The 27139-nt window shown below is 35.9% G+C and overlaps 1 protein-coding gene across 1 annotated transcript in view; it reads right to left on the bottom strand.

The window, feature by feature from the left end:
• KCNH8 (potassium voltage-gated channel subfamily H member 8) overlaps positions 1-27139 on the bottom strand; it is a 177337-nt gene that overhangs the window by 106963 nt on the left and 43235 nt on the right. The window contains exon 2 of the mRNA XM_041466515.1: positions 13751-13984. Within this exon, the coding sequence (XP_041322449.1) occupies positions 13751-13984 (234 nt within the window). The remainder of the gene's footprint in view (positions 1-13750; positions 13985-27139) is intronic.

The raw sequence follows: 27139 nt of genomic DNA, 5'->3' as shown, positions 1-27139 counted from the left end.
ACTAGCCACTTCCTGCTGTGCTGTCTTCTGAAGTTTCCAGTTTTGAAAAAAAAAACTGAGCACAGGAAGATCACAGTTAAGTTTTATAATTTAGATTTTCAAGTGGAAGTTCCCTGGCTGCCTTTTGAACACTGTAGATGAGCATGATAGGTGAAAGAGCAGCTTTTCTTTGGAAGGACCACGGCAGTTAAAGGTAAAAAAATTTGCTTCAAAGGAAATTCATCTGGCCCTCTGTGCCCTGATCAAACTTTCCAAGAGTCACACAGGCACCTTTGAGACTAACATTACTAGTTCAGCAATGTGGCAGCACTTCTACTTAAGGTATTTAAAGAAGGGACATGGAGAAATTAGAACAAGAGAAAGGAAAACTGGAGGACAGAAAAACCTGTGTGAAGAAGCAGAGTTGCTTTGTATTGTGTTTAAATATTCTGAAGACAAAGCAAGGAAGAATTCTCTTTTAAAAGAAGGTAAAACATGTCAGAATCAGAAGCAAGGCATTTCTATTGTTCTTTCTCCTTTCTCCCACTTTGATTCTCCATTCTCCTTTTTTTTTTTTTTTTTTTTTTTTTTTTTTTTTACAGATTTGACTCTATTAAAAATTCTGGGGAAAACTGTTCAGTAGCATTACTGTCAGAAACGTTTTAAAGAGTCACACTGTCCCAATCTTGAAGAGGTCCATTCAAGGAGAAGAAGCATTAAGGAACTTTACTGCTTAAAAATAGAAACATAAGTCTTTACAAAATACCATCATAACTTCTAAACTGGCCAAAATCCTAGTGGCAAAATTACTTTCTACCCAGCTGCATTCTAGCAGTAGTTTCAGTGAAGAGAGAAGTCTCTCTCAACTCCTTCTTCTAAACACCACCAAGAGGGCCAATGGTCTTTTAAGAAGATGTTTCTATCTCCTCCAGAAGTGGAAGTATATCTTACTCTTTCCAAATGTTTCATGTCTTTTCTACAGACACACACACACACACACACACATACACATTAGCCATTAAGACCTGAAAGAAAGTTGCAGACATCAGCCATTTGAAACATACCTAACTCAGTTACAGTTACAGTAATATTGTCCAAAATGGTAATTTGTAGGTTTAAGGGAGTTATTACAACATGGTTAATCATTAGAGACAAATCCATTTAATGGTTTAAGGCATTGGCTCATTTGTATAATCAAAATGCATTTGAATTCTTTTGAGGTTTGTCACTGAACACTGGTCATTGAAATTGTTCCACATCCTGTCATCATTTGGTTTCTCTCATATTTTCTTTTGTTTTCTTTTCTCATTCTCCTTCTCTGTAAATATATCTGAAAATATTTTGGCTAAGCAAAGCAAACATGTATATGGTGTGCGCCACTAAAGAAAACACATATCCAATACATGCGCAGGCTACTTCTCTCCTGAAGAGTTCCAGGCTAATACCCTGTGTGGTGGGCTGCCAGTTCTGGCTCTATTTATACACTGAATGTTTAGAAGTTCTAAATCTGAGCTGGTTGGTTTGGTGGTTTTTTTTCTGTGTTTTAATTATTTGGTTTTTTCTGTCTTTTCTCTGAAAGGAGCAAATGAATATGAAGTTGTTTTTAGACTAGGTGAGATGATCTGTTTTAGGTCAGGACTAGGTCAATATAAGATTGCTTTCTGTCAAGAACAGAAGAGCTCTCTCTCTCTTTCACTATTGAGGAGCATCCTTGGAAAAATAAACTGCAATGCAATCTGTTACATAGCTTTTACTGAAAGCCAGCATCACATAATTCTGTAAACCAAAAGCAGAACTTTCTTCACATCAAAAAAAGTAGTGCCCTATTTTGTTGTGGTTCTTTTGAATGCACTCGTCTGTGAGACAGAAATTCCTTCCCTGCTTCAGATGGTGAATACAAAGGTTTTCTGTATTGTCAAGAGTCGCCTATCAAAGAAATTTCTTTTGGAGGTTTATTTATATACAGACTATTTTTATTGCTTCAAGCCACCACTCTTGGAGAAAGAGTCTAATCTTTCTCTTGCATTATGAAGGGTCAAAATATATTTTAATATCCTCAAGGCTTATATAAGCACATCACAGGGAAGGAGAAAAGAAACCAAATGAAGCATAATCTTATCACAAGGCAATTTGGCTATAGTCCACCTTTTATAGATACAAAAAAAAGAGAGTGTTTTATGGTCACTCTCTCAACCACCCTTTCTACCTTTCCTCATTTTGACAGCTAGAAGTCTGTCCTCAGACTGAAATCAAAACAAGGGTCAACAGACCACGGCATTTAAAAGGGAGATTTTGTACAAAACCCTGTCATTAGAATGCCAGTAGCCTTTAAAACCAAACACTCTTTTCACTAGAAAATAAAGCCTGCTTGAACCATGGGACAGACTGAGACCATTAGCTCTGTTGATGAGCTGTGTGCACTCACCGTATGATAATAGGTGATCTCTGGTCATGCCCACCCCATACAGAGCTCAATGAAATACTCAGAAGAGAAATATCTTTGGTGGATATTTGGGTATTGCAGAGGTTTCATAATAGAGATATGATGTGGGATGATGGTCTGCAAAGTTTATGTAATTCTTTAAAACAATAAGTAAATCTCTACATCCATCTTGTTAAAATTTTACTTCATACTTTTTTAGTGATATAAATATCTAAGGAATACTTGGAATGAGTGCTACTCATGCCAAGCTATGGCTTTATTTCGCTCTCGACAGTCTGGGAGTAGTTTTGTCCAGGAAGAAAAGCTTAAGGCTTCCTTTTACTTTTTGACTGGTGTGGTTATATCCACTTCCAGACCTTAAGTTCCTCAGGACTTTTCCTACCACACTGCTCTCCAGAGGGACACTGAACCATTTTATACTGCCCCTTCCATCATTCAGGGGTCAGAAATAAGAAACACACATATTTCTGTGATCTACCTCCACTTCTCCAGCACAAGGAAGAGGGACCAAGCTCTTTGAGAAGCTCTGAATCCGCACATAACACATTGAATTAACCAAATGCAATTGTTCCTAGACTAATGGCCCAAGTATCTGAAGAAAGAAAGAAAGCTGAAATGATTTGCATACTAGATATAAAAGTCTTGTGGCACAAAACAATAGCTCTTCAAGGAATAATTATATATATGCATGAGAGGGCAGAATTAAGCTTCACAAGCCATAATAAATCTGGAATATTTCTTTTCATTTAAGTGGGTGACTTAGTAAACTAATGCTCTTGTAGGAAGATGCAAATCAAGCCTTAAAGAAAACTATTAAGACAGTCTATTTCCAGAGATTCATGTAGAAGACAAAAATATTTTCATGTAGATAGCTATAATAACTTGTCAACAAGATTGATGCTAAATCCTCAGCATTACAACAGTGTCTCATTGGTGGTTACTAATTATTAGCAAAATAAACCTGCATCATAACACCAGAGATATTTGAGCCTGATCATTTCCACTTTTCCATTACAAGAAGTGTGCACTTCAAGACTGGCAGACTAAGGTGCCAAAGACTTTGTCTGAGGAAACCAAACTATCTCTTTCATCAGCTTACCCAAAAATTCCCAGCCTCACTGATAACACATCATTTTGAAAGTTAAGTGGTTTTGACAAGATGTCAACATTTCGTTGAGGAGAGCAAAGTCAAAGAAAACAATGCTTAAAAAAATTGCAACTGGACTGAACAGGAAAGGAAACGAGCTGCAAGAAAACTATAGCTATATCTTCAAGTACTTTCCCTTTTGTAAATATCATAACTTTGACAATGATCAATTAATACAGCTAATGCAATGTTCTGCTGCTTTAAGCAAATTATCACCTCATTCTCCATTATCTCTGCAAAAATCAAATTTAGAAGCTAACAAACTCTATAATTTATTTTTCTTGAATTCTGCTACTGAAGGTGCCAGCTTATCTGCTACACCTAGTGACATTCTTTGGTCAGAAAAAATTGCAAAATTAAGAACTCATGTGGGTTATGATGAAACTGACTTATGTGGAAACAGGTGGTTTTGTTAGATTTTCGTACAGGTGGCAAAGAAGACTCAAGAACTTGTTTCCCCTACTTTTGTGTGATCACCAGATCACACTTGTATCTTGGAAGTCTCCTTACAAGTTTCAACAGTCAATGTAAATCCAGAGTGGATTTATAATCCATTAATGCATCCAAAATGGATCCATTCCAAATTTATTTACATCTTAAAGCAGAATACAGTTGTGTCCCAAGAATTTGGTAGATGAAAGAAGACTGTAAGATACTTTAATAACTGTAATCATAAGATACTGTAATAATAAAGCAAAAATTGTATTTCAGTATGAATAAGTAGGGAATTAATAATCCTGTGGAGTTGATTTAAAACTTGTTAAAAATAGCTCCCCGGTCCTCTATATTCCCTATGGAGTACCATGTGCAATTATTCGGATCTATTACATCTCATCAGAGATACACGAATCCATCCCTCCTTGTCTTCCCTGCCTTTTCTGTGCCCAGCTTCAACCTATGCTCTGTCCGTTCTGCTGCCAGGTATTCCAGTGCCTCATATGTCATAGGTCTTATGCTGCCCAGCATTTCCAACTTTCTCTGCCATCTCTGCCATGATGGAGAGATGAAAAGAGGGAAAGGAGAAGAAGAGAAAACCCTTTTCTATCCTTGCCTCTCCTGCAAACTGCCAATGTTAAGAAGAGAGAAGCTTCATTCATGACCCCAAAGTTTGTGTTTGTCACTTTTTGGACACAGACTGTCAGTGCTGTGGCAGCTCCTAGTTTGAATGCAAGTCTTTTCCAGCCTCAGTGTAACAGTCTGTGCATGCAACAACTAGTACAGTCTGCAGTGAATGTTTTATACAAACTGATTTATGAGTAACAGCACATCTACATTTCAACTTTGTTTACTCAGCTTTCTGGTCTTTCCTTGTATAGCTCCACTATCTTCCTTAATTATTAAACCATTTTGAAATCCTCTAGTTACCCTGAGTTTCCTTGAACAAAAGCAGAGAACTAAGCAATACTTTTAATGCCATGTGAGATACATTATCCTTGGGCATACAACTTTCTTTTTGTCTGCCCTAATTTCCTTTTCCTATCTCCTTCCAGATCAGAAAAGAAAACAACATTTATGGAGATAAGTACTTCCCTGATGTAATACATTTACTAGGTTGCAGTTATGGCAATTAGCAAAACACACAGGATTATTTAAAAACTAAGTTAAGTCAGTGAGATGCATTCTGTTTAAATGCAAAAAGCTTCAGGGCAGACTCATAAATATTATCAGTCTGCAACTTTCCCTCCCTCTCCAATGATAATTACTTTGTCACAGTTATATTAGTACAGGACATTCGGCATTTGTCAACTAACTCCTGGGAAAATACTAATTGAGACAATATACTTATATAAACAAATGTACAATGTCTATGACAAAAATGAAAAATAACTCAACCAAACAAAAGGAACACAAAACAAAACAAAATACAGTTTCTTCAATATCTTTATACAGACTGCTTCAGAAATAGTCAGGCTTGGTCCTTCCTGATCAGTTTAATCTTTACTTCATTTCTTTCACTCAAGCAATTTCCAAATAAACAAAATTTTCTTTCCATTGATCAGTGTATTTTTGAAATCTATTGTTAAAACTGTGCTTTTCCTTTTGGACTTTCAGAGCCAACATGTAAATATAAACACGGCAGTAAATATGATTTCTCAGCCTACTGAGGGATGCACTTCTGAAAAGAAGCCAAGAATTTTTAAAACAGGATGATCTCTCATATACATTATCTATGTCTGGATATATATTTGTATATATAAAAATATAAATGTATTTATTATTCTGAAATTTCATCTTATATTTTCACATCTGAAGGAGTTAAAGCACACACTCACCTAAACAAAGCCATGTTTTCAAATTACATTCTTTTGCTTTTAAGCTCATTATTTTATAATCTGAAAAGAGAGAATTCAAAGATGATGTGAAGTGTACTACAATGAAAAAATACAGCTATCCCCAAACAGGTTACTGCACCTATGAAAAAAAATTCACTGTTTGAGTTTCAAAAAACAAATGATCATTATATAAACTAAAATATCTGCAAAATATTTTGTGATTCTTACTTTGCTGTCTCTGGCAGTGGCAGCCCCTAGAAACGGAAAGTCTGGAGTCTGCAGAATGGGAGATCTCCCAGCACTGGAAGAGGTACTGGCTACAACCTCGTGCCTATTCATAAAGTTTTTTAAACTCATGACATGGAGAAAAAGGGGATTCTACTGGTTACTCATGCACTTACACTGAAAAACTACATTTTAGAAATGGATCAAGTTATTTTACACTGCTTTTCTCACAGGTTTAGGTCAGAAAGTATTTTGCATTATAATCCTTGCCTATAATCATTGTCTTATCTGTTCATATTATTCAGAAGTTTTCAACAAGTTTACATATTTTCTGTTGAGGCTGTGATTCAAGAACTTGAACCTTACTCCATATGCACTCCATGGGCACCTTTCTGGAAGGAGGGGGCTAAAGCTGGGACCTGAGATGGATCTGAGTCATGGATCTGAACTGATAATTCCATCCTGTCAGGTTTGAGGTTTTTGTACAGAAGGGTTTTGAAACACACACTGAGCAATTATGTAACATGGTAGAGAGGATTAATCTTCCCAATTCACCATTTCAGTCCATGTGAGCACACGATGTAAACAGTCTCTGAGCCTGGCCAATGAAACAAATTATAGCAACCCCACCAGTTGGAAAGCAGCAGGTTTTAACCTTCGAGTTATTTAACTGCTTTATGAAATCAAGTTGCTTTTGCAATTCCCTACCCAAATCAGTGAGAGGGTTCAGTAGACAGTGCTAACATGAGTCTTCTACCACCTTCCAAAAAACTATGGAACTGAAGCAAGAACCCATTGTGGTGGTCAGCACAGGAGGTGGCAAATAGTCTGCATCATAATCCAGAATGTGGATTTAGGGATCAGAGATGAAATAAGGAAATGCCAGCCAAGGAGAGGCATATGGCCATCTGGAGAAATGACTCTTTGAACTTTCTTTATCCAAAGAACAGCCTAATGCATGGTGAAGCACAGGCACCCAAGTCAGCTTTTAGCCAAAGCTTGATTTAAATCTCATAAAAAATAAAAGGCAGCAGACTCCGTGTGGCCATAAAATTGTGAGAAAAATTTTTGAAGAGAAAGGTGACTAGTCTGATGTCTTATGAACATCCTACTCCAAAATTAATACCAATATCTCTTACTAAAAATGGATGTATAAAAAGTAGCACAATGAAATGTCTTTTAAAAACAAACAAACAAACAAAAAAAACACAACCATCCAGCAGTACCAACGGCCCTTCATGCCAGGTGCAGCTGGAAGCCCAGGGTGCCTGTGTGGAAACACTAATTGCATCTGTTAGCAGTGAAGGGCATCAAGTTGTAGCAATACAACAAGGAACACGAAAATTTCACACAGATTTATTTACATATCAATGTGGTTCTAGAAGAACAAGTATTTTCTCAGTGAATTATGCATTTAATACATCATGTTGCTGCTGAAAGAAGCTATTAGCCAATATCACTGTGAATGCGTCAGAACGAAGTATCAGCACTGTCAGTGAGCTGCAGTCTTGTTGATGTCTCATTAAATTCTAGAAAAAAGATCTCAGATGGTTTAGATCACATTTCATACAGGGGATTTTGCTGCCTTTTCTTTTTTGCCTTGTAACTGAAATTCATCCCCTTGTTTTGTCTTCTTTCAGGATTTTGCTGACTATTTCACCCAGGCCTCTGTAAAGTTTTAGCCAGGGAGGAGCACAGAGGAGCACAAGCCTGCTCTGTCTTCCTCTTCTGCTGTACAAGCTGGGACTGTCTCTAAAACATCAAAACATTTCAGAGGTACACATAATCTTTCATCAGAAGCCATGGGTCAAGCAAATGAGGGGTTTGGAGAGAAAAGGAGACAAAAATTCCCTATTCTGTGAAACAGAGGAAAATAAGGACATGTCTTCTGTCTGTATTCTATACTGCTTTTTAAAGAGGAAGACTTCCCAATGATTAATGAGTTATATGAAAGGGGGAAATGAAAAAGATCAAGAAAACGGAAAAAAATTAACAAAAAAAAAAAAAAAAAAAAAAGAAAAAAAAAAAAAAAAAAAAAAAAAGAGAGAAAAGAAAGAAAAGAAGAAAGAAAAGAGAAAAAAAGAAAAAATAAAATATTCTATTATACAGATACAAATTATTTTCGATCTCTCAGGTAATTGCAATTAGATATCACCTTCAGATTAATCTTTCAGTGCTGCTTGCTTTTTTATTTCCCTCCTCCTGTATTTTGTACTATAATTTAGCAAATGTGAGCAAGCCAACCACAAAAGCTTTTTAGCTTTCTTATTTTTAGATTAGGTTTTCAAGGTAGAGAAGCAGTGGAGCAGCAGTGAGGCCACATTGCTACAAACCACTCTGTCAAGCAACTTGTCAAGGGGCTTTCTCTACATTAGTAAGTACAAAATTGTCACTAAAAAATAGTAGAAAGTAGTCACAAGGAAATTAAGGTCTCTGTACAGAAATTTTTTTTACAGTCAGAAAATTCTAATAAATGCCTCTTTTTTAACGTTGAACTTAACTTCCAAAAGATATGGTGTATTTCAGGAGTTTGTTAAAGAAGGCAGATACTTTCTGTACAGAAGCTTGAGGAAAATCCAATTTTCTTTCATTTCAAAAGAAATTAATTTCCCTTCAATTTCTTCATAATTCTTCTACAATTTTAAATAACATTGAATGCTTTTTCTAAAAAAAACAACTTTTCTGTTTTCCTAACACAAGGAATGTATTAAATATAAATGATGTTGTGTAGCCTTTGCTATTCTCTAGCCACGTTGTTCGACCACAAACACTGCAGAGGCAGTGGATGGTGTCTCATGTCCGGAGCCTTATTTCAGTTATCTGTGGCTGTCATTGCTGTTCCTGTGAGAGCACCCAGACTTCAAACAGCCTTTTGCCTGATGAATCCAGGAGCTCAGTAACAGGGTCTGACTTTCACCCTTTCTCTATTCATACTCTGTTCATCTGAAATACCTTAATCCCAACCTTCCAGATATGGATACAGCCTTATCAAAACAGATATTCTCATGCAGTGATGAGAAGAGATAAAATACTTTGATTTAATCTTACTGACTTGTAATAAATGAAGAAATAAATACAGAAATTGAATACATCATATCTTCCTGACATTACAATTTACTTACCAAACCTTTAGTCACCAAGAACACGCCTAAGACATAACCCAGAAAGTGTTTAAATCAGTGTACACATAGAAGCTGACAAAATGTCCCTTGAGTCCTAGATAACTGTCACAGACAAAGCAAACTCTGCTTGCACCAAAGTCCTAAGGCGCCTTGTAAAGATTGTCCCAGCAAAACCCATTGCTCCAGTCCTCTTATGTCACCAAAGGGGTGTTGGGGAAAGCCAAAGGTGATACAGAGACTCTATCATTAGAAGGCATGAAAGACACTTTATTATTAGAAATCTACAGTTCTTATAGAAACAATGGTGGACTTAAGACTTGATTGGTTTTTAGGAATCTTCTCTCACACTATTGGTGAACTATGAATAACACATTCTGGAGAACCATATCTATAACCAATGGTTACAGAGAGATAATAATTGTTTGAATTCTTTCTTCTAAGTTTCTCACAGATTCTACACAGCTTCCCAGGATTTTAATGGGAGAACTGTGTCTCTCTCTGTTCAGAGGATATGTGATTACTACACTCTTACAGTGGGGATTTTCAATAATGCCAAAGGCTTGTGCAAACAGCCCTTTTTCTGGGATGCACAGATATGGTGGTCACCACAGTGAAGTCTCTCAAATGTCCATAAATCACAAGTGGCTGCTGCTGTTTACACTATGTTGCACACAACTTAGACATACACAAAAAAAGAATTTCCTTTCAATGAAGGAGGGCTGTGGAACTACTGCGTGTTTTAAAAGGTTGTGCATACGCACAGATCTCTTTTCAAACACTACAAACCTAATTTTGAGACAAAGGAAGTAAATCTGATGGGGTCAGAGGGGACCCAAGCTGTGACCTTCTCAGCAACTGAAGATGGAGAGCTTAGACTGGCCTAAGTCACTGATTATCTGGGTTATTGTAGCATTATCTTAGACTGTAATAGAAAAAGAAAAAAAATCTACACAGCTGCTTAATTGTACTTCAGTTTGAGGGAATGTGAAGACCTCATTTAACTACCTGTACTCACCATTGACAAATTTCAGAAGAGAGCTGACAGGCAGAAAAAGAAAGGTTTATTTAAATATAGCTCCTCAGCATAGTGTCCAACTGCTTTTAGATTGTTCTAAACAAGAGATCCAGGAGTGAGCATTTTTCTCACAACTCACTTGAATTCCAAAAGGTTAATTTGCATTTCTATCATCATAATTGACAACTTAATTTGTTGCAGATGTTTTAAAGAAAATTTAGAAATAGTAACAGAAAAAAGCTAAAAATCAGCTCCTAAGCAATATAATTTTAAAACTTTCTGAAGAAGGCAACAATCATAAAATTCCTTGTCTTTTAATAGTCTCCTTTTCTGATTATCATCAAGAAACTAATATAGCTCTGTCAAAGAAAAAGCAAGAAACTTTCTGAGGAACCAAAATAAATACTGAAACTATGATGAAAACTATATTTTGAGTTGAATTTTCAAAAGACACCCCTCTTTGAAGCTGCTGTATCTGCTGCCATGGTTCTAATATTGCTCTGCTGCTAGCATGGCAGAAAATGTTCAGGATGAGGAGTTACAGCCAGTTTATCCTATTCTAAGAATTCATTCAAATTCCCAAAAGAGAACACACATAGAAAAAAGTTCTTATCCACTCCTAGTGATCTCAGAAGGATTGGTCAGAGAACAACTGCTTAAGATCATTATTCTCTTAAAATCCAAACCCAAATGACAAAGAAATACTGTGGTTCATCAAACACAGACAGATAACCCACCTTACTCAGATTCTACCCAGCTCCTTGCACACCACTCTTGCTGCAGTATCAGCTCAGAGCAGTCTGGAATTTCCATGAAATTGTATGTGGATTGCTGGAGTTGCTTTAATTATAGCAATCATTCCTCTAATTAACAATTAATGAGCAGAGGTGCTGTGTGAATTATTTAATGATGGTTAAATAACTGTGAAAGGTCCATATTCAAGCTTAATAAATTCAGATCAAAACTGCTTGTTTAGAATGAACAGTCTAACTTAATGATAAAAGCTCTGAAGTAAGTTTAAATCAAATTTAAAATATTTAAAAATGTGACAATTAAGGAATAGATGTATGTTCAGTTTTGTAACCTTGAAAGTCTGCCCCAAAAACCATGACACATATGATCTACATTTTAGACCGAATCCAGAAGAACAAACCAAGAGTAAATTGTATTCATACATCCATGTCCCTCATAGTAAATTTTTATCATAATGTTGTACTAACAATTGAGATTTCAAGAAGAATTCCATGAGCTCAGAATTACCCCCGAGGCTTGGAAGTGCTCGTTTGGTCTTGTAGTTAGGCTTGTAAAGAAAGGCTGTGCTAAACAGCAGTCTAAAGGCAGGTGGAGGTTTCCCTCTGACACCCCAAAGCCCTAGGAGGACGTTGAAATGTGGTCCTGTGATAACTAGGCATTGCTACTACTTGTCTCCCACTGACCTATGTTCCTGACATTATACCAGCCCAAAAATCAATGATTTTCCTTATTGGATATACTGGAATGTATCCATACAATCTTTTCAGGGATATCATTCCCAAAGTTCTTATGTCTTAAAATATTTTAAAAACCTTTTTCTGGACAAAAACAAAGTTGATTAAGAGTAACAGCTTCAGAAGTTCAATTTTTCCTCTGAGTAAAACTCCAAACCCAACCCAAAAGCAAAACCATTTAGCTAAAATGGCTGATTTGCCAAATTTGGAGCCTGCGCTTTGCAGCTCTGTTGAAAAACCAAGATTATTTTTTAAGATAAATTCAGCTTTTATCCAAGAAATTCTCCTGTTAATTTATTACCTATTCATTTCTGTTTCCCAGCGGTACAGAAACACATGGAAATGAAAAATATAATGGGCAATCGGGGAAATTTATTCCTATTCAGAAATGTATTGGGGAAGCTTCCAGTCAAATTATGCAGAGGGATGCATGTAGGATGTATAGTGGGAATTCTTTTAGCCTCAACAATTTCTCTTTATCTGTTTATCTGTGATTCAGCTACTTCTCTGATAATTGACCTGCAATCTCTTTCTGCCTGTGTTAATCATACCTATTACAGGTTTGAAGCACCCCTTCAAAATGTAAAGGAATCACAATTTATCATTCAGGACAAAGACAATGAAATGAATGTCTTAGCTTTACTTCTTTAATTTAAATACACTGAAATATCTTCTTATCATGCCCACTTATCACTATAGAATACTGGAAAAAAGCAGCTCTTATCTTTCTTTAAAACAAATTTTCCCCTATATTCCAACATGTTTTACAACTTGGAACTACATTATTTGCGTAACCTTCCTGAAACTATTTCAGGAAACTGTGTGAGTCTCTTCTATATGCTGAAAAACCAAACCAAACACAGACACACTCCCAAGTCTCCCCAAAAAGTTAAGATGAGGAAGCATTTAGCAGGAGCTTCCAGAAAAAATTCAAACTTTCATACTGTGAGAAGCAGCAATCAGGAACACAAGCCAACTAAGGAACATTCTTCCATTTTTTTTGTTAGTGAAACTGAAGTTGTCTTCTCCTAACACTCCAAATCACTTTGTTGTCATTATGCAGTAATCACTTTTAAAAAATAAGTTTTTAAAGCATATCATGGCAGTAATATTATTTGAAAGAAAAATGTTTTATTTATAAAGACAGAAGAAGAGAAAACCTATGAGGAAAATGTGGTCTAGACATATGCCTATAAAGCTTAGCCATATAATAAAAGAGAAAGTGATACTCAACACCCATGGATCCATTGAGTCCATGGATCACTTGACTTCTGTTACCCTGGTTGAAATCTTGTCCTTGTCTCAAACTTAGTGTCACCTGTTTGAAGATGATGTGAATGTGGCTATAGGAATATATGGAGTAAGTACACTGAAGGAGCCTGATATGAATGAAACAAGCTGGGAAGTGTGCATCGTGGGCTGCTGTCTCCCATACCTCATGCATCTTGACTATGAAATTGTCCTTATAAATGCCTTGCCATTGGAGTCAAAACTTTGCTGGTGCAACTTGAAATGTCCTGTGGTCTATGGGGTTGCTTAATGCCTGGAAATTTTCTTTATGTGCCAATACATACTTGAATAGAAATTTTTCACTCTTTGAAAGTCATTATTATTTTGTTTGTGTATAACAGCTGTTGAAAAGAAATCACTTGGCTTGTTCAGACATTCAAGCATTTTACTGTAGCATTGAAAAATTTACATAGCTTATCTTTTGCTGAATATGAGTATTTTCATTACAGCTTCAGCAATAAGAGGTAAAAACTTCAGTATAACAAAAAGCAGAAAAAACAGTGTCATACTGAGTGCAAATAACAGTCTCACAATGCAGTTTAGTACCCTGAATTTCATCTATGCAGCTTTGTAACATATTGATATAAAATCAATAACACCAATATAAACATGGTCTCAATGCGTACCCTACTGTCATTACTCAAATCTGTTCTTATAGGTTTGATGATAGACATACTAAATTATTACTTAGAAATGAACATTATATATTATATGCGTTTATGCTTAGTTTCATTCTTTATGACTAAGAGAACAGGACAGAAGGACTTACCATTCTTCTTATAGAACATGATTTCTCCTTTAAATTCTATCTTTTCCTCCAAAGATTTCTCAATTTGAAGAATCATCTGCTCATTTGTTTCAGCACCAAGTAAGAATTTACAGCTGCAGCTCTTCTGCATGACTTCAGTCCGTGCAAATCCAGCAAGCTCACAGAAGCCATCAGAGCAGTAAACAATGGGGAATCCCTTAGCCACCTGAGCATTTGCAAGGATAAAGTTACTATCTGCAGAAGAACACAAAAATAAAATAAGAATTAAAGTCTAAATTCTGCACCGCTTGACACAGTACTTTCTATAACATCATAAGAAGGCAAAACTGGACAGATATTGTAAAGCAAAGTTCCAGCTGCCTGCAAACCAGGTTCTAACTTCTGGTTTCAGACTGGTATTCTAAAATTAAGTCAAAGATCTAGACCACAGATCATATACAATAGTTCTTCATGGCTTTGTACAGTTTGACTCACTGTATCCTCAAGGAATACTTTATGATAGTGCCCCTGAGATAGATGCCAACACACTGAAACAACCACTTGACCAAAGACTATTGACAAATATCAAAATTTTGGAGAAATTTCAAATGTTATGCTACCATTCAGTCTACTCTGCAGTCTGAACAGACAGAGCTACATCATAAAACCCAAAAATATCCATGGTCTCAATAAGATAATGTTAACCTATATAAGCAAACTAATTTATTCAGTATAATTTTTCAAAGAAATCCTTAAAAACACAGTTGAGCTTCACACGAGGCTATGTGGAATTAGGGACATTCTAAACTACAAAGAATTATTTGTCCTTTATGGGACATGGGGTTGATTTTGTTTCTGCTTTTTTTGTTTGGTTTGTTTGTTTGTTTTGGGGTTTTTTTGTTCATTTGTTTGTTTTTTGTTTTCCTTGTTTTTGAGGAAAAAACCATTTCATTCAAAATCAGTCACCTGTCTTTTGGAGCCCCACCATACTTTTCCCATATGAAACAGGCATATCAAAGATTCATCATTCAGTTATACTTAATGCTCTTTACATTTTTTCACTGTGTTTAAGCTGTGGTAATCATGTATGATACGTTCAAGTGTAGTATATTGACATTGACATCAATCAGCCAAATGTCATGTCCTAAATCCTAATTTGATTTCAAATCTTTGACAAATCTGAGTTGAACCTATTGGCAGCCTAATAGCTCATTCCCATCCCTCTCTGAAATGTTTTTGAAGGCTTTGTACCACAGAACTTCATCTTCAGCTCATGTCAACAACACTGACCCTTTACAGTATTATTCAGTAATCAGGGACACCCTTTCCAGATAACATATGAACTTCTCATACTGGTGTTTTGCTTGTGTGTCCTTATCTTGAAGTAAAAAAAAAAAAAAAAAAAAAAAAAAAAAAAGTTTTATGGGCAGAATCTGTCTACATTTCATACATTTCACATGGAGGGAGGAAAGTCTATTTTTTGCTCATTGCTTGTTAAGGAATGTTTACCTTACAGCTTGCTAGCAGGAGCTAAGGAGCAGTCTAGTCCCAAGACAGACACCTCTCATTTTTCAGACTTATGTGCAAGTGAATTCATGTGTATGTATTAAGAAGAAATACTATTAACTAACCCATAATCCCTTGATAAATATTCATAAATTTAAAGAGAAAGACATGAATTATTTTAATGGAAAACTCAGGTTGATATACCTAATCTCCATACAGGGATATATTATTTATGATTGGGAAGGGAGAGACAGAATGCATACATGAAAATAGAGAAAAAATAAGTCTGTCTAATCTGAACTGTCACAAGAGTTCTACATCTGTGAAATCCCAAAAACCAGCTAAGTTACTCTTTAATTACCCAAGGGATAAAATACTATGTCTTATACTGCTTTCAGTATTTTAAAACAATGGAGGTTTATTAAATGATCAATTTTCTCTCCAGACTTTCCTTTAGCTACCCACATTTTGTACAAATTTAATTCAATTCTTTCAATAAATGATTGTTATGTTAAAACAGTCTTTTCCCATTTACCAAATGATGTGTTTTTAAAATGCATTCTGGTTCAGTGCAGTGCTTGACTTAGCCTGCCATTTTTATTTGCCTAACTGGGGAATAAGTATCATTACCATTCATGCACTAACATGCTGCTGCTCCTGTCAACACAAAACTAAATCCCCACACTGCCAAAAGAATTAAAATCATATGTTTGCAGTGCATAATGAAAGCGTGACAGTGCAAGACCAGCAGATCATTCATACCAAATATATTTGTAGCTAGCAAATTAATTTACTTCTCTGATTCTTGTTGTTTTAAGATACAATTATGTGGTGCAAAGACCGCTGTGGGGTTTTGTTTTTCTTTTTAATTCTAATTGTTGAGAGTTGTATGAAGCAGAATCTGGAGCACCAAAAGGACACAAAAGGTAGAGAGGATGCAATAGTGAATGAATGTCATTATGGACAGGAATACACTGGAGCTTATCAAGCATACCATAGTTTTATGAAAAATGTAAGGTAGCCAAATTCAATTTTGGTGTAAGTCAGTTACACCAAAATAAACCCAGAATAATTGTGATTGCTTTAACATTCATGGAATAAACCAGTTTACTTATAAATGCCAATCCAGTACTAGCTAGAATAGCAGCCAATCTTTCTCTTAATATCAGCAGGTGTCTAATAAGGCTTGTAAGCCTAATTTTACTGAACTTTTTGGAGTACAACAGCAAAGCATCAGGGAAATGCAATCAGAATTATATTTGCTGCTCTTCTTGAGCTTGAATTAAACAAAAAAATAATGAGAGATGCACCTATAATCCTGAACTAAGCAACTTATCTAATTAATTTGTTGAAAAATTTTTTGTCATACTAAAATGGACCAAGGAACATTATGCCCAGTAAATACATGTATAATCCAATTCTTCAGTAACATTTATAAAGTGATTAATATTTACCTCTTACAAAAAGTAAATTAAAAAAAAAAGCCAACAAACCCATACCTTAAGATATTCTGGTTAAAAGTTTGTTTAATTCTGCAATTTACTTTTATAGCTTCAAATATTTAATATCAATTGCTATTACTTGTGTATGTAAAACATGATAAATTTTTTCAAAAAACAAGTATTGAGGGTGAAACTTCTATCATTCAGTCTTTATTGTGACACAAATAACAAATCCAGCATTTAATTTCATGATCTTCAATGATAACTAGCTGGATTTTAAAATCAAGTGTAAGATAAATGACATTTTCTTTAGAATAATTCATTAGAAACTTTGAACTTGCAATAGGAAAGTTGCAATCAGTCATGCAAACCTGTTGATCTGTATATTTTGGTATATGTTTGTGTGCAGATTGCAACAACAATATAATAATATAGAAGTTGTTAAATTCTGGATTATGCTTTCAGCATTTTGGCTGGAATATTAAATTATTTTATTGATCAGGTTGGTTGATCCAGAGACAGCATTAGATTACTGGTGGATGTTTTTTTTAATTTTATTTTTAGATAAGAAAATACATCCAAGCAAAATACTTAATCTATTGCGAAAGATGTAACCCTGAGCCTTTGAAACAATAGAGAAGAGCTGCTGAAAATCTGTGTAAGAAAGAAGAGATTTGGAGTATTGAGGAATAAATCTGGTGCAGGTAGCTCAATTTGCCAGCTGCACAGCGAGATGCAGATTGAGCTCCGAGTGGGAGCAGGAGATAAGAGACCACGAGCTGCCGACCCTTTGGTCAGCAAAGGGAGCAAAGATGGGTGGTGCCAGCCGGGTGGATGGACTCTGGAAGACACAGCAGGAGCAGAGCCCTCAGGAGAGAGACTTGTGTGAGGAGAGACTGTGACGGTATAAAATCCTTGGGTTTCTTTCACTGAGGGTGCTCCCAGGAGACACAGCTGGGGCTGTTTCTGTGTTGCTGCGCCATGAACAAATGGCTTTATGAAGAGAGTCATCTGAGGCTCTGCTCTGGGAGAGCTGGGGTGGATCTGGAAGGGAAACCTGGTCTGACTGGGGGAAGGGAGTCAAGCGGGCGCCTGTTGGGTCACTGGAGCCACTCACAGGGAAGGGGCCTCGGTGCCAGCAGTGAAAGTCTCTGAGCTGGGAATGAGACTGCCAGAGAGTCCAGGGAATGAGCAGATTGAAGGCTTTTTTAACCACTCGACCCTAGGTTTTAGCTCAGAAATTAAGTAGTGTAAGTCTCTACAAAATAAATTTTTAAAAATTCAAATTGAATATCTGTATATTAGCTTTGGATAAAAATTCTTGATTGTTTGTCCAAGCCTGCGAGAGCTGTGTGAAGGATGATTTAAAAGTTCTTCTGCTAAGATGGGAAAAGAAACCTAAGCACAAAATATCCAACATTCACAAGGTTTTCCTTTAGCAGCATGTCAGCAGAGATTGAGGAATATGAGAGAGGACCCTGGCTTGCCAGCACAATTTAAAAGCAAATTTCTTTCAATCATGATTCTTTTAGTTTAAGCTCATTTCCCATGAAAATCAAGTTACTTTTTCACATGAAAGTTTGAAGAAAGACTATTAGGAACTTGCATGCCTGTCTTCTTTTTAGAAGTAGAACATACTGGAGAGGACAGGACATTGATCAATGGAAGACTCATGTGGTTCTCAGAAATCTGTGCCAGAAACACAGCATAAAGCCAGAGCCAATCAAGTAAGATGAACCAGCACCGTGACAACTGTACCTTCAATCACAGGCTTAGACAATGTTGCCATGTTTCAATGATGAGATATCCAAAATTCATAACTGGAGCAACAGAAATTTAGATCTCATGCCGTCTGATACAGAGAATCATATTCAGCAAACATCCCATGATAGAGTTTTAGAATTGAGATAATTAAAGAAAAAGGCTTTATGCAATACTTTTTCTCCTAATTAATGTCCACAATTTATCTGACTGTAATGGCACTGTGTTACATTTATACTCTGAACTCCCTTCACGAATCCTACTGTCACATCCAGCAAAAAATGACAAAAGGATTTTTGCTTTAATACTGTGGTTATGTCTGCTGTAAATCTCATCATTGTGCTTCCCCAGTTCTTTTCACAGTCCTTTTCAACCAAAGTCCAGAAGTTTTTGTGAGAACAGCTGACTTATTTTGCAACTGAGAAAAGCCAACAACCATTGTAATTTTAAATGTTAATTTATTTAAGAATTAAAGAGGAAGAAAAAATCCTACAAAAGAAAAAATCTTTAGCAATCGAAGAAGTTGCATTAAATGAGCAAGTGACTCACATAGTTACTCTACATATTGTAGAGCAGTCCACAATTCTTCTAGATGAAAGGATGTACTACACTTAGATTTGATTCCACAGTTTGTACACACACAACAAGGGAAACCTCATTCCAGGTTCATGCAAATGACCGTGACGGAGAACACGACCACATTAACAGTTAAGATTACTGATTAATTGAATGATTAAAGAAGTATGTGAAAACATTTAGCTTTACGTCAGCACATTCAGACGCAAGTGAATTTAATTAGAGCTCAAAATCATTTGCCAGCTAGTGTCCTTTGAATCTGATAGAGACCAAGATGATTTTTATAATGCATACCATTCCAGACATTAAAATTCCTTTTGAAAAATTTCAGTACAGTTGACGGGGTCACTGATGTGAGGTGAAGATTTATCTAGATCTCCATCAGAAAAAAAGCTGGTTATACTGATATTTTCTCCCACTCTTCTCTGAAAATGAATTCATATTCCAATGAATTTATAGTAGTACAGTGAGAGGAAAAACTATTGCATTATAAAGTATAAGTATGGACTGTTGAACAAAAGATCTACCACTGTAACTCAGTGTAACCTTTATAATTTATTTAATTGGCCTACTACTTTCATTATGAGGATTCATAAAATTGGATAACAGCAACAAATTTAGAGTTATGAATCAGTATCTGAAGTACCCAGACCTATGGACTCAGCTAAAGGGATGAGCTTCCATAGATTCCACTTGACCTAAACTGACAAGAATAATTTACAGTAAGTAGAAAAGTTCTGAATTCAGTGTAGTTACAAAATAATATTTAGTCTGACAGTGAAAATGCTTTACTGTATACAATATTCATAGCTACAAGAGTTAATCTGCAATGCAGTTCAGCATGGAGCTATGTAAGCAAAATTTGGGCATCTGGTTGCTAAATAATTTCCCAGTCCTATTGATAAACACAAGATCATGAGCCACTTAAGCGACTTGGTATTTAATGATCTTCAACCCAGCTTCCAGTGCCATTAGTGCATCAGGTCAATACTGGAATATTGACTACAGCTTCCTGCATGACCAGTAAAATTATCTACTCCTTCTGTAAGAAAGCAGAACAAAAAGCCAGACTGTATCAGAGAGGAAAAAAAATTAAAAACAAAAGCAGAAATGAACCTCGTGGTGAAATGGGCTTCTGGCATCTTAGCAAGGAAAAAAAATCATTTGTTCCTCCATTAGAAATATTTGTGCATGTTCCTATTGCTTTTCCAATCTCAGTATCATTTGAATCTACCTAAACTCTAAAATACAAGACTGAGAAGGACTTGTTGAAATAGTAGTACTGCTGTGACTGCTCATTCATCATCACAGAGCACCTTTCAAATAAACAAATGGTGCAATTGTAAAGGGTAGACTATAGTAAAGGAGAAAAACTTTTAGTAGAGATGACTTTCAAATTCTTTAAAATTAAGCTCCACTAGCAGGAGCAAATAGCTACATCTTTTCATCAGAAGGAAATATTAATTAGTCTAAAATAAGTCTTTGCTTTTGATTTTATATTTACCTGGAATTACAAATATGTCAGCTGAATCAAGGTTGCAACAAAATATTTTTTTTCCCACTCTTAAGCTTTTTGAATATTAACAAAATTTTATTTTTCAGTAAAAAACTATTACATTATACTTGATGAACTTTATTTGTGTTATTAATTGTGCAGTGATTGCCAGTGCACAGTGCAGATGTAACTAAAAAAGCTATATTGCAGCTGTCAAATATTTACATGCCAGTTTTAAAGACATTGAAGTGTTGCACGTAAAACAGCACATGGCACTGGGGACAAAAATCAGAAAAACTAAGACATTAGCAATCAAGAGACACTGTAACTCGTGAGTCACCAGCATGTTGTGGCAATGTGCAGAGTCATCCAGAAGTTACTTGCTGGCCGATTGTTTTTCTGCCAGAACTGAGCCCTGTATCCCTCATGAGAGGCTTCAGCTGCTGTTCAGTGCATTCTGTGAGTGCCCACTGCACAGCAGGGTGCACAGGATCGCATTTCCAAAGGAAGCATGTTTTGCAATTTCTCCAATAAAATACATGGAAATTTTAAATTCATCCACCAGGCAGAAGAACCATTTGTTTAGCCCAGCTATATTTGATTTACTGTTTGTTTTTTTTTCCCAACTGTTCCATTGATTTAAAATTCACTTGGAATTTAGAAATGGAATTGCTATATATCAAATTAACATATAAGGTTCTCATAAGCTCGAATCATATAGCTCAATGATTTAAGAGCCTGGGACCATGACTTTCTTTCAAGTGTTCAACTGAGAAAAAGGTTTGCAGAAAACACTCTTCCTGAATAGAAATATTTTCAAAGACAAAGGCTACATCATCAACAAATATTTATTAATTTGATCCAGTCCATACCTTCCTTTGTAACTTGTCTGAAGTAAAAATGAAATAAGGAGTTGCAGGCTCTTTTGTTTATAGCTGTATTAAGCACTACGCCACCTACTCACAATTGGTGCTTGGTTTACAGGCATAGTAAATTTTCACCATTTCATAATATTTTGTGGGTTTAGTATCCTACACTTGCCTTTACTACACACATGCCTGATGAACCTATTTATAATGCTATTGCGGTAGATATTTGTGCTCAATGTATGCACTGCTACTGATAGTGCAATGTATGAGCAGCCATATGTTACAGATTCTGCTAAAAGAGCTAGTGGAAGAACACAGGAAAAAAGATTTACCAGACATTCTTGCATGACTGAGAGGAAGAACATGAGCTAGACATTTTGAAGCCAGTGCAAAATGGCTTTGAGAGATCAAGTTCCTGGCTCTTTGAAATCTAATGCTCCTTTCTTCTTATGAGACTGTGTTAATTATGATTGGTAACTCAGGGGCTTGGAAAATATCTTGATACCATCTATACTGGAAACAAGAAACTAAATTTCTTTATAACGTGATGATGTGAAGTTCAAGGACCTATCATTGGGAAAGTTTCGTCTTATCACTCGAAGTGGATATGGTCTGGAAGACTCAAAGTGTCTGGAACATTTTGCAGTAAAGGACCAGATACATGAACACACAGTGAAATTGCCAGGGTTTTGAAATTAGTTTTGAGATTGCATGGAAGTTTTTTTTCCCCTTTAAAGTGACCATGTTAAAAGAAGTGTGGCTTCTATAAATCCTATATAAAAGAATGTTATTAATAACTACATACAGCAGATCTTTTCAGCACAGAAATATAAAAAGGTGTTAGTGCAAAGAGAGTGGAAAATCTTTATGGTCCTTCCACTTGCTTCTACTATGCGTGGCCAGAGGTAGTTACTGTCCATATGCTGAGCACAGGGAACTTTCAGCCACCATTCCTAAGAATGAAGGAGGAGAAATTCCACTTGCAGCCCTGGAACTGACCATGGAAGAACAGACCCAGCTATCCTCTGTGGAGAGACTCCAGTGAGTTATGAATCATAACCATACTAATTCTCCTCTGGTGACACTGGGGCATTTTATACCAAGGTTCCTCACCTGAATGAAATTACGTAGCATCAGAATAAAACTAGACTCACATCTGGGTTTTAAATTTAAGGCAGAAGGGACAGTGGTCGTCCTTCCTCAGCACCATCTGCCTAATGTAGCACTTGGGCTCCACAGAGGGTGATGCAGGAACCTCAATTTTGCATATGATTTTCATTTTCACAGGTGAGATAGCCAAAGGACAATGTCAAAAACACTATCTTTTCAGATACCACATGTTGCTACTATAATCTCTGAATAACAAGATTTTTTCCATTTTATACAAGTGCTACACTAACCTGAAGTTGTTACTCAAAGAGGCTCAAAGCTGATTTTCATGAATACTAGCCCTTATACATAAGTTCTGGGCTTTTCACTGTCACTTTTATAAACCCTTATGACTCCCATGACAATTTCATGACAGCTAGTGGTGAGTTTTACTTATTGATTTTCCCTTATAAATATTGTATTTCAATATTAAGGTGTCAGAACTTTAGAAGTAACCATTTTGAACCTTTGTAGTTTATATGCTCATCTCTTTATCCCTGAAATTAAAGGATAATCTTGAGTTAATTTTAATGGGGAGAAAAAGCAGACTCCCTTGTGCCTATTCCAGTGAAATGAGTTCTCTGTAAACAGCAAGGATTTCTGCACACAGTTTTCTCAGAGTAGGAACACTAATCTGAAATAATGCCATGGAAAAGAAAGCCTGTTCCAAGAATGCTCTTCTGAAAAATTGACACAAATCGTATTAAAAATGGTTCATAAAATAATGACCAGTGTCCAGGAAATGCCATTTCCAGAGGGGAGAGTTGTATATTGCACTATCTGCCATTATAAAGAATTACACAGTATATCCCAAACTCACCCTTTCTAAATAAAAACATCCCAAGAATTTCTATATAGAAATCACTGACATTGTCTTGAGAAAGATCTGTAAAAAATCAGTATTTTGAGGGTGAAAAATTATGAGAGGGAGGTTACAGGTGAGAATGTAATCATCATATTCAAAGAAAAACTAATCATCTTGTAGTGAATTTCTCAACTAAGAACGATCTCATAAAAAATCCAGAGGAAAAATGTTAAAAATATGTGGAAGGATGAGTTTTGTTGTAGAATAAACAAGTAGAATAATCTTAATGGAAAAGCAGATGTGGGAAGTAGACATGGGCTATTATTTCTTATAATAAAGTTTCTATGGACCTCCTGAAGGACTGGCATAGTTTATATCAGGAGTACCTGAGTCTGGACCTCCTGATTTATCCAAGATATACAAATAATTACAGAAGAAGCTGCTTGGGGAACCAGAAAGGCTTGATGTGAACACTGCCATAAGATGGTCTTCTGGAGAAAAATCCAGATTTTGGCTAAAGAAATGAATATGATCTGAAGATACGAAACATCTGGAACTTCTTTGCAATAAAGGCATACATGTATAAATGCACAGTGGAATTGTCAGGAAGGAGGAAAAAACAACTTTGGACTAAGTATTGTCTCAATGAAAGAAATCAGGTACAGGAGGAGATTGATATAAAAAAAATCCACTGAACTGAACCCCTAAGGGCTTAAACTGTGCAGATAGGAGAAGACATACACCAAACTAATGACAGGACTGAAGATAGATACCCAAACCTAGATCTTGTGTCTGCTTGCTTTCTTCTCTTCCTAGTTCTTTTTTACAGGAAATAAAGAGACTAAGTATCACAGAAACAGCTTTGGCATTTCGAAAGCAAAAGTTTTATTCTGCCATAGAACAAAACCAATATCCCTTCCCACCTCTTTTCCCCATAGAGCTACCTAAACATAAAAAACGCCAAACCTTACTTCAGACAGAGTCTCTCAGGAGAAAAATAAGCTAGTGCTCAATAATTAATGCAGGTCCCAAACCTCCAAAATCCCAGGAAAATGTTACCTATTAACTGTACTGCAGTGAATCAGTATCATTAGGGAACCAGGAAATGTTTCTGAGAATTCTATCAGTCAAAACATACAAATTCCACTAGAGTTTTTAATTAAATTCTTCTAACTGGTCCAAAATACCTTAAAGTAAAAAAAAAAAAAAAAAAACAACCCAACAAACCAGTTGCTAGACAAAAGCAGCACAACTTTCTTGTTCTACAGGAAAAAAGTATAAGAATGCTGCAGTCAAATTCCAGTGTTGTTATGGGAGGTAGTTCAAAGTCTTGCTTAGTTTGTCTGGAGCTCAATCTGAAGAAAGCTATGAAAAGTATCTTTCCAAATGGCAGCAGGTTCTTGTATCTGGTTGCAAAGTTTTCATGCTAGAGAGAACCATCCTTTTCATTCTGAGAGTTTGGAAATAATTTGTAGAAAGCCAGATATTTATATCTTTATCTCATCAAGTAAAAGTGCCACTGAGGAAACAGAAAAATACTAAAAATACAGAAATAAGGTTCCATAAATTACACTTACTGAAAACACCCAAAGTAGAAGAAAGCTATAAATTACAACATGATTACACTGCCACATTTCCTGTGTAATCTGATTCTATAAATGTGGAAATTCATTTCTGCTCTAAATACTGTTTTGAGAGTAAAAAAAATAATTCAGAGACTAAAAATCAGTTGGAGAATTTAACCAACAGCATCATGTACACCAGCAAAATTGCTATTTGCAAAACAGGTGGCCAAACCACCGAAGCAGTGTAAAACCTTTCTTTTAACCTACTCAACCTCAGTATTGGGGTCAGGAGGTTCAACACCACTGGAATGGTAGGAAGTGATATCTTCAAGGTGTCACTCAGAATAAGGACTTATATTTATCATATGTGGAGGGTGTGGTGACCAAAATCCTTCAGGTCTAGCATCATCTTAAAGCAGAGGAAGTAGCTAATATTAACATCAAGCCAGGATAGAAATCAGAACATTTCTGTACTACATTTACACAGCTGGGCTCTAAACCTTGAGTAAATGCACCCGACTGTGCCCACGTCTTTCCTTCTTGTAAATAAAGGTCAAAGAACATCTGTAGGTGAGATACTGTAGAACTAATTTCTTAATTTGAAATTGCTCTTAAGAAAGAGAAAAAAAAAGTACATGTTTATGCTGCTTCTTTTTATACTAATTGAATAAGGTGCATGAAGTAGGAGACTGAACTTGTGGATGGCATTGTGATGTAGAAAAATTATTCCATTTCAGACCACTCCATAACTGTAAATATAAGTAAACAGGGTCATTATACAGACTGTGCAAAGCAGCATAAATTAACTTTCTTAAGTTACCATAGCAATAATGAAAACTCTGGGCAAAACTTCACAAAATCTACAACTCTTGGTCAAAAATAACAAACAAAACATATGAAGCATGACCTTTAAAGTCAAATAACTTCACACAAGCATAGAAAGCATGACACAGTGGATTTGCATCAGATATCAGAACAAATGTTTTGTGGTGTCTTTGGTACTGTAGCCTTGGCAATACTATGGCTTTGTAACCTCTACCTGCATTATTGAGGCAGTTTTCAGCCTCTGTAGTAGTATTTCACCTTTATTCTCCACATACTGAAGTTCTTATATCACACTTCTCCCAGCCTTACACCTGCAAGGCTGAATAGTGATGGCCTCTCACAGTAAGCACCGAACACTGGTTTAAGAATGACCCCTCCATTCCCACTTCCTCCTTATCTCACTTCACAAGATATCAGTTTATTAGACAGAACTGAAACATCATGAACATGCAAGTAATTAATACTGATCTATGTATCAATAAATGTTAACCTGTAAAACGTGTATACACAAAGTTAACAAGTAATAAATACAAATCACTACTGGCTAATTCATCAGTCAGCACTAATGTTATCACTTAATGGTAACCACCAGTGATGAACAGAGGGAGGGTTAAACAAGGTTCTGATAAAAGTGAATAGCAATAGAGAAAAACCAGGTGAAAAATCATCTTCCTCACTGCCAACCACTGCACTAGAGAGTTGCCCAGAGCTCTTCAATGAATCCTGTCACTGCTTTCCAAGGTGAACACTAAATTATTTTCTTTTTCCCCTTTTCCCATTGCACTCCCTATCCTTTGTCAGTGTTACTAACTGCTCGTACTTTGTTAGATGCTTATGTTCTAGAGTGCTTTATGAGCATATCCACACAAAAATTAAAAAGTCCTCTAAGCTGCTTTAATCATGAACCAAAATTTAAATTAAGATACACCAAAGAAGGGAACAAAGAGAGAAAAAATTAAAAATTTGAATAAAAAATGGGTGCGAAATCAAGAAAGTTGTTAGTGACATAATTGGCTTGCCAGTTCCAGAGGACACTGTGGGATGCAGATGTCTGCACAGGTCAGATTGTTAACATCTTGGTTTCACTTCCTCACTCCATTTTATTCAAGATATTTCAAAGAGAAAAGTGCATAAGCAATGACTTTTAGGTATAATTAATATATTATTGAAGCTATCATAAGAGGTATTTTTTTTACAATAATACCTTGAAGTTTATTTTTCACTTTATAGAAATATGTGATTGATTAGAATCCTTCAAAATTAATTGGAGTACTGCCATAGGATTAAGTTTTGAGCCTTTCCCAGAGCAGTGTTTCCCCATGATTCTAGCCCACCAACTAATTGACTATATTTCAAAGCAGGAAGTGTATTATGTATTTCTCTGGAAGTACTACTAACTACCTTTTACCTAACATTT

This window comes from Pyrgilauda ruficollis, unplaced genomic scaffold (assembly GCF_017590135.1).
Source record: "Pyrgilauda ruficollis isolate IOZ18807 unplaced genomic scaffold, ASM1759013v1 scaffold2, whole genome shotgun sequence".
NCBI lineage: Eukaryota > Metazoa > Chordata > Aves > Passeriformes > Passeridae > Pyrgilauda > Pyrgilauda ruficollis.
Note: the sequence above shows the minus strand (reverse complement) of the source record. Positions and strands in the feature narration are given on the sequence as shown.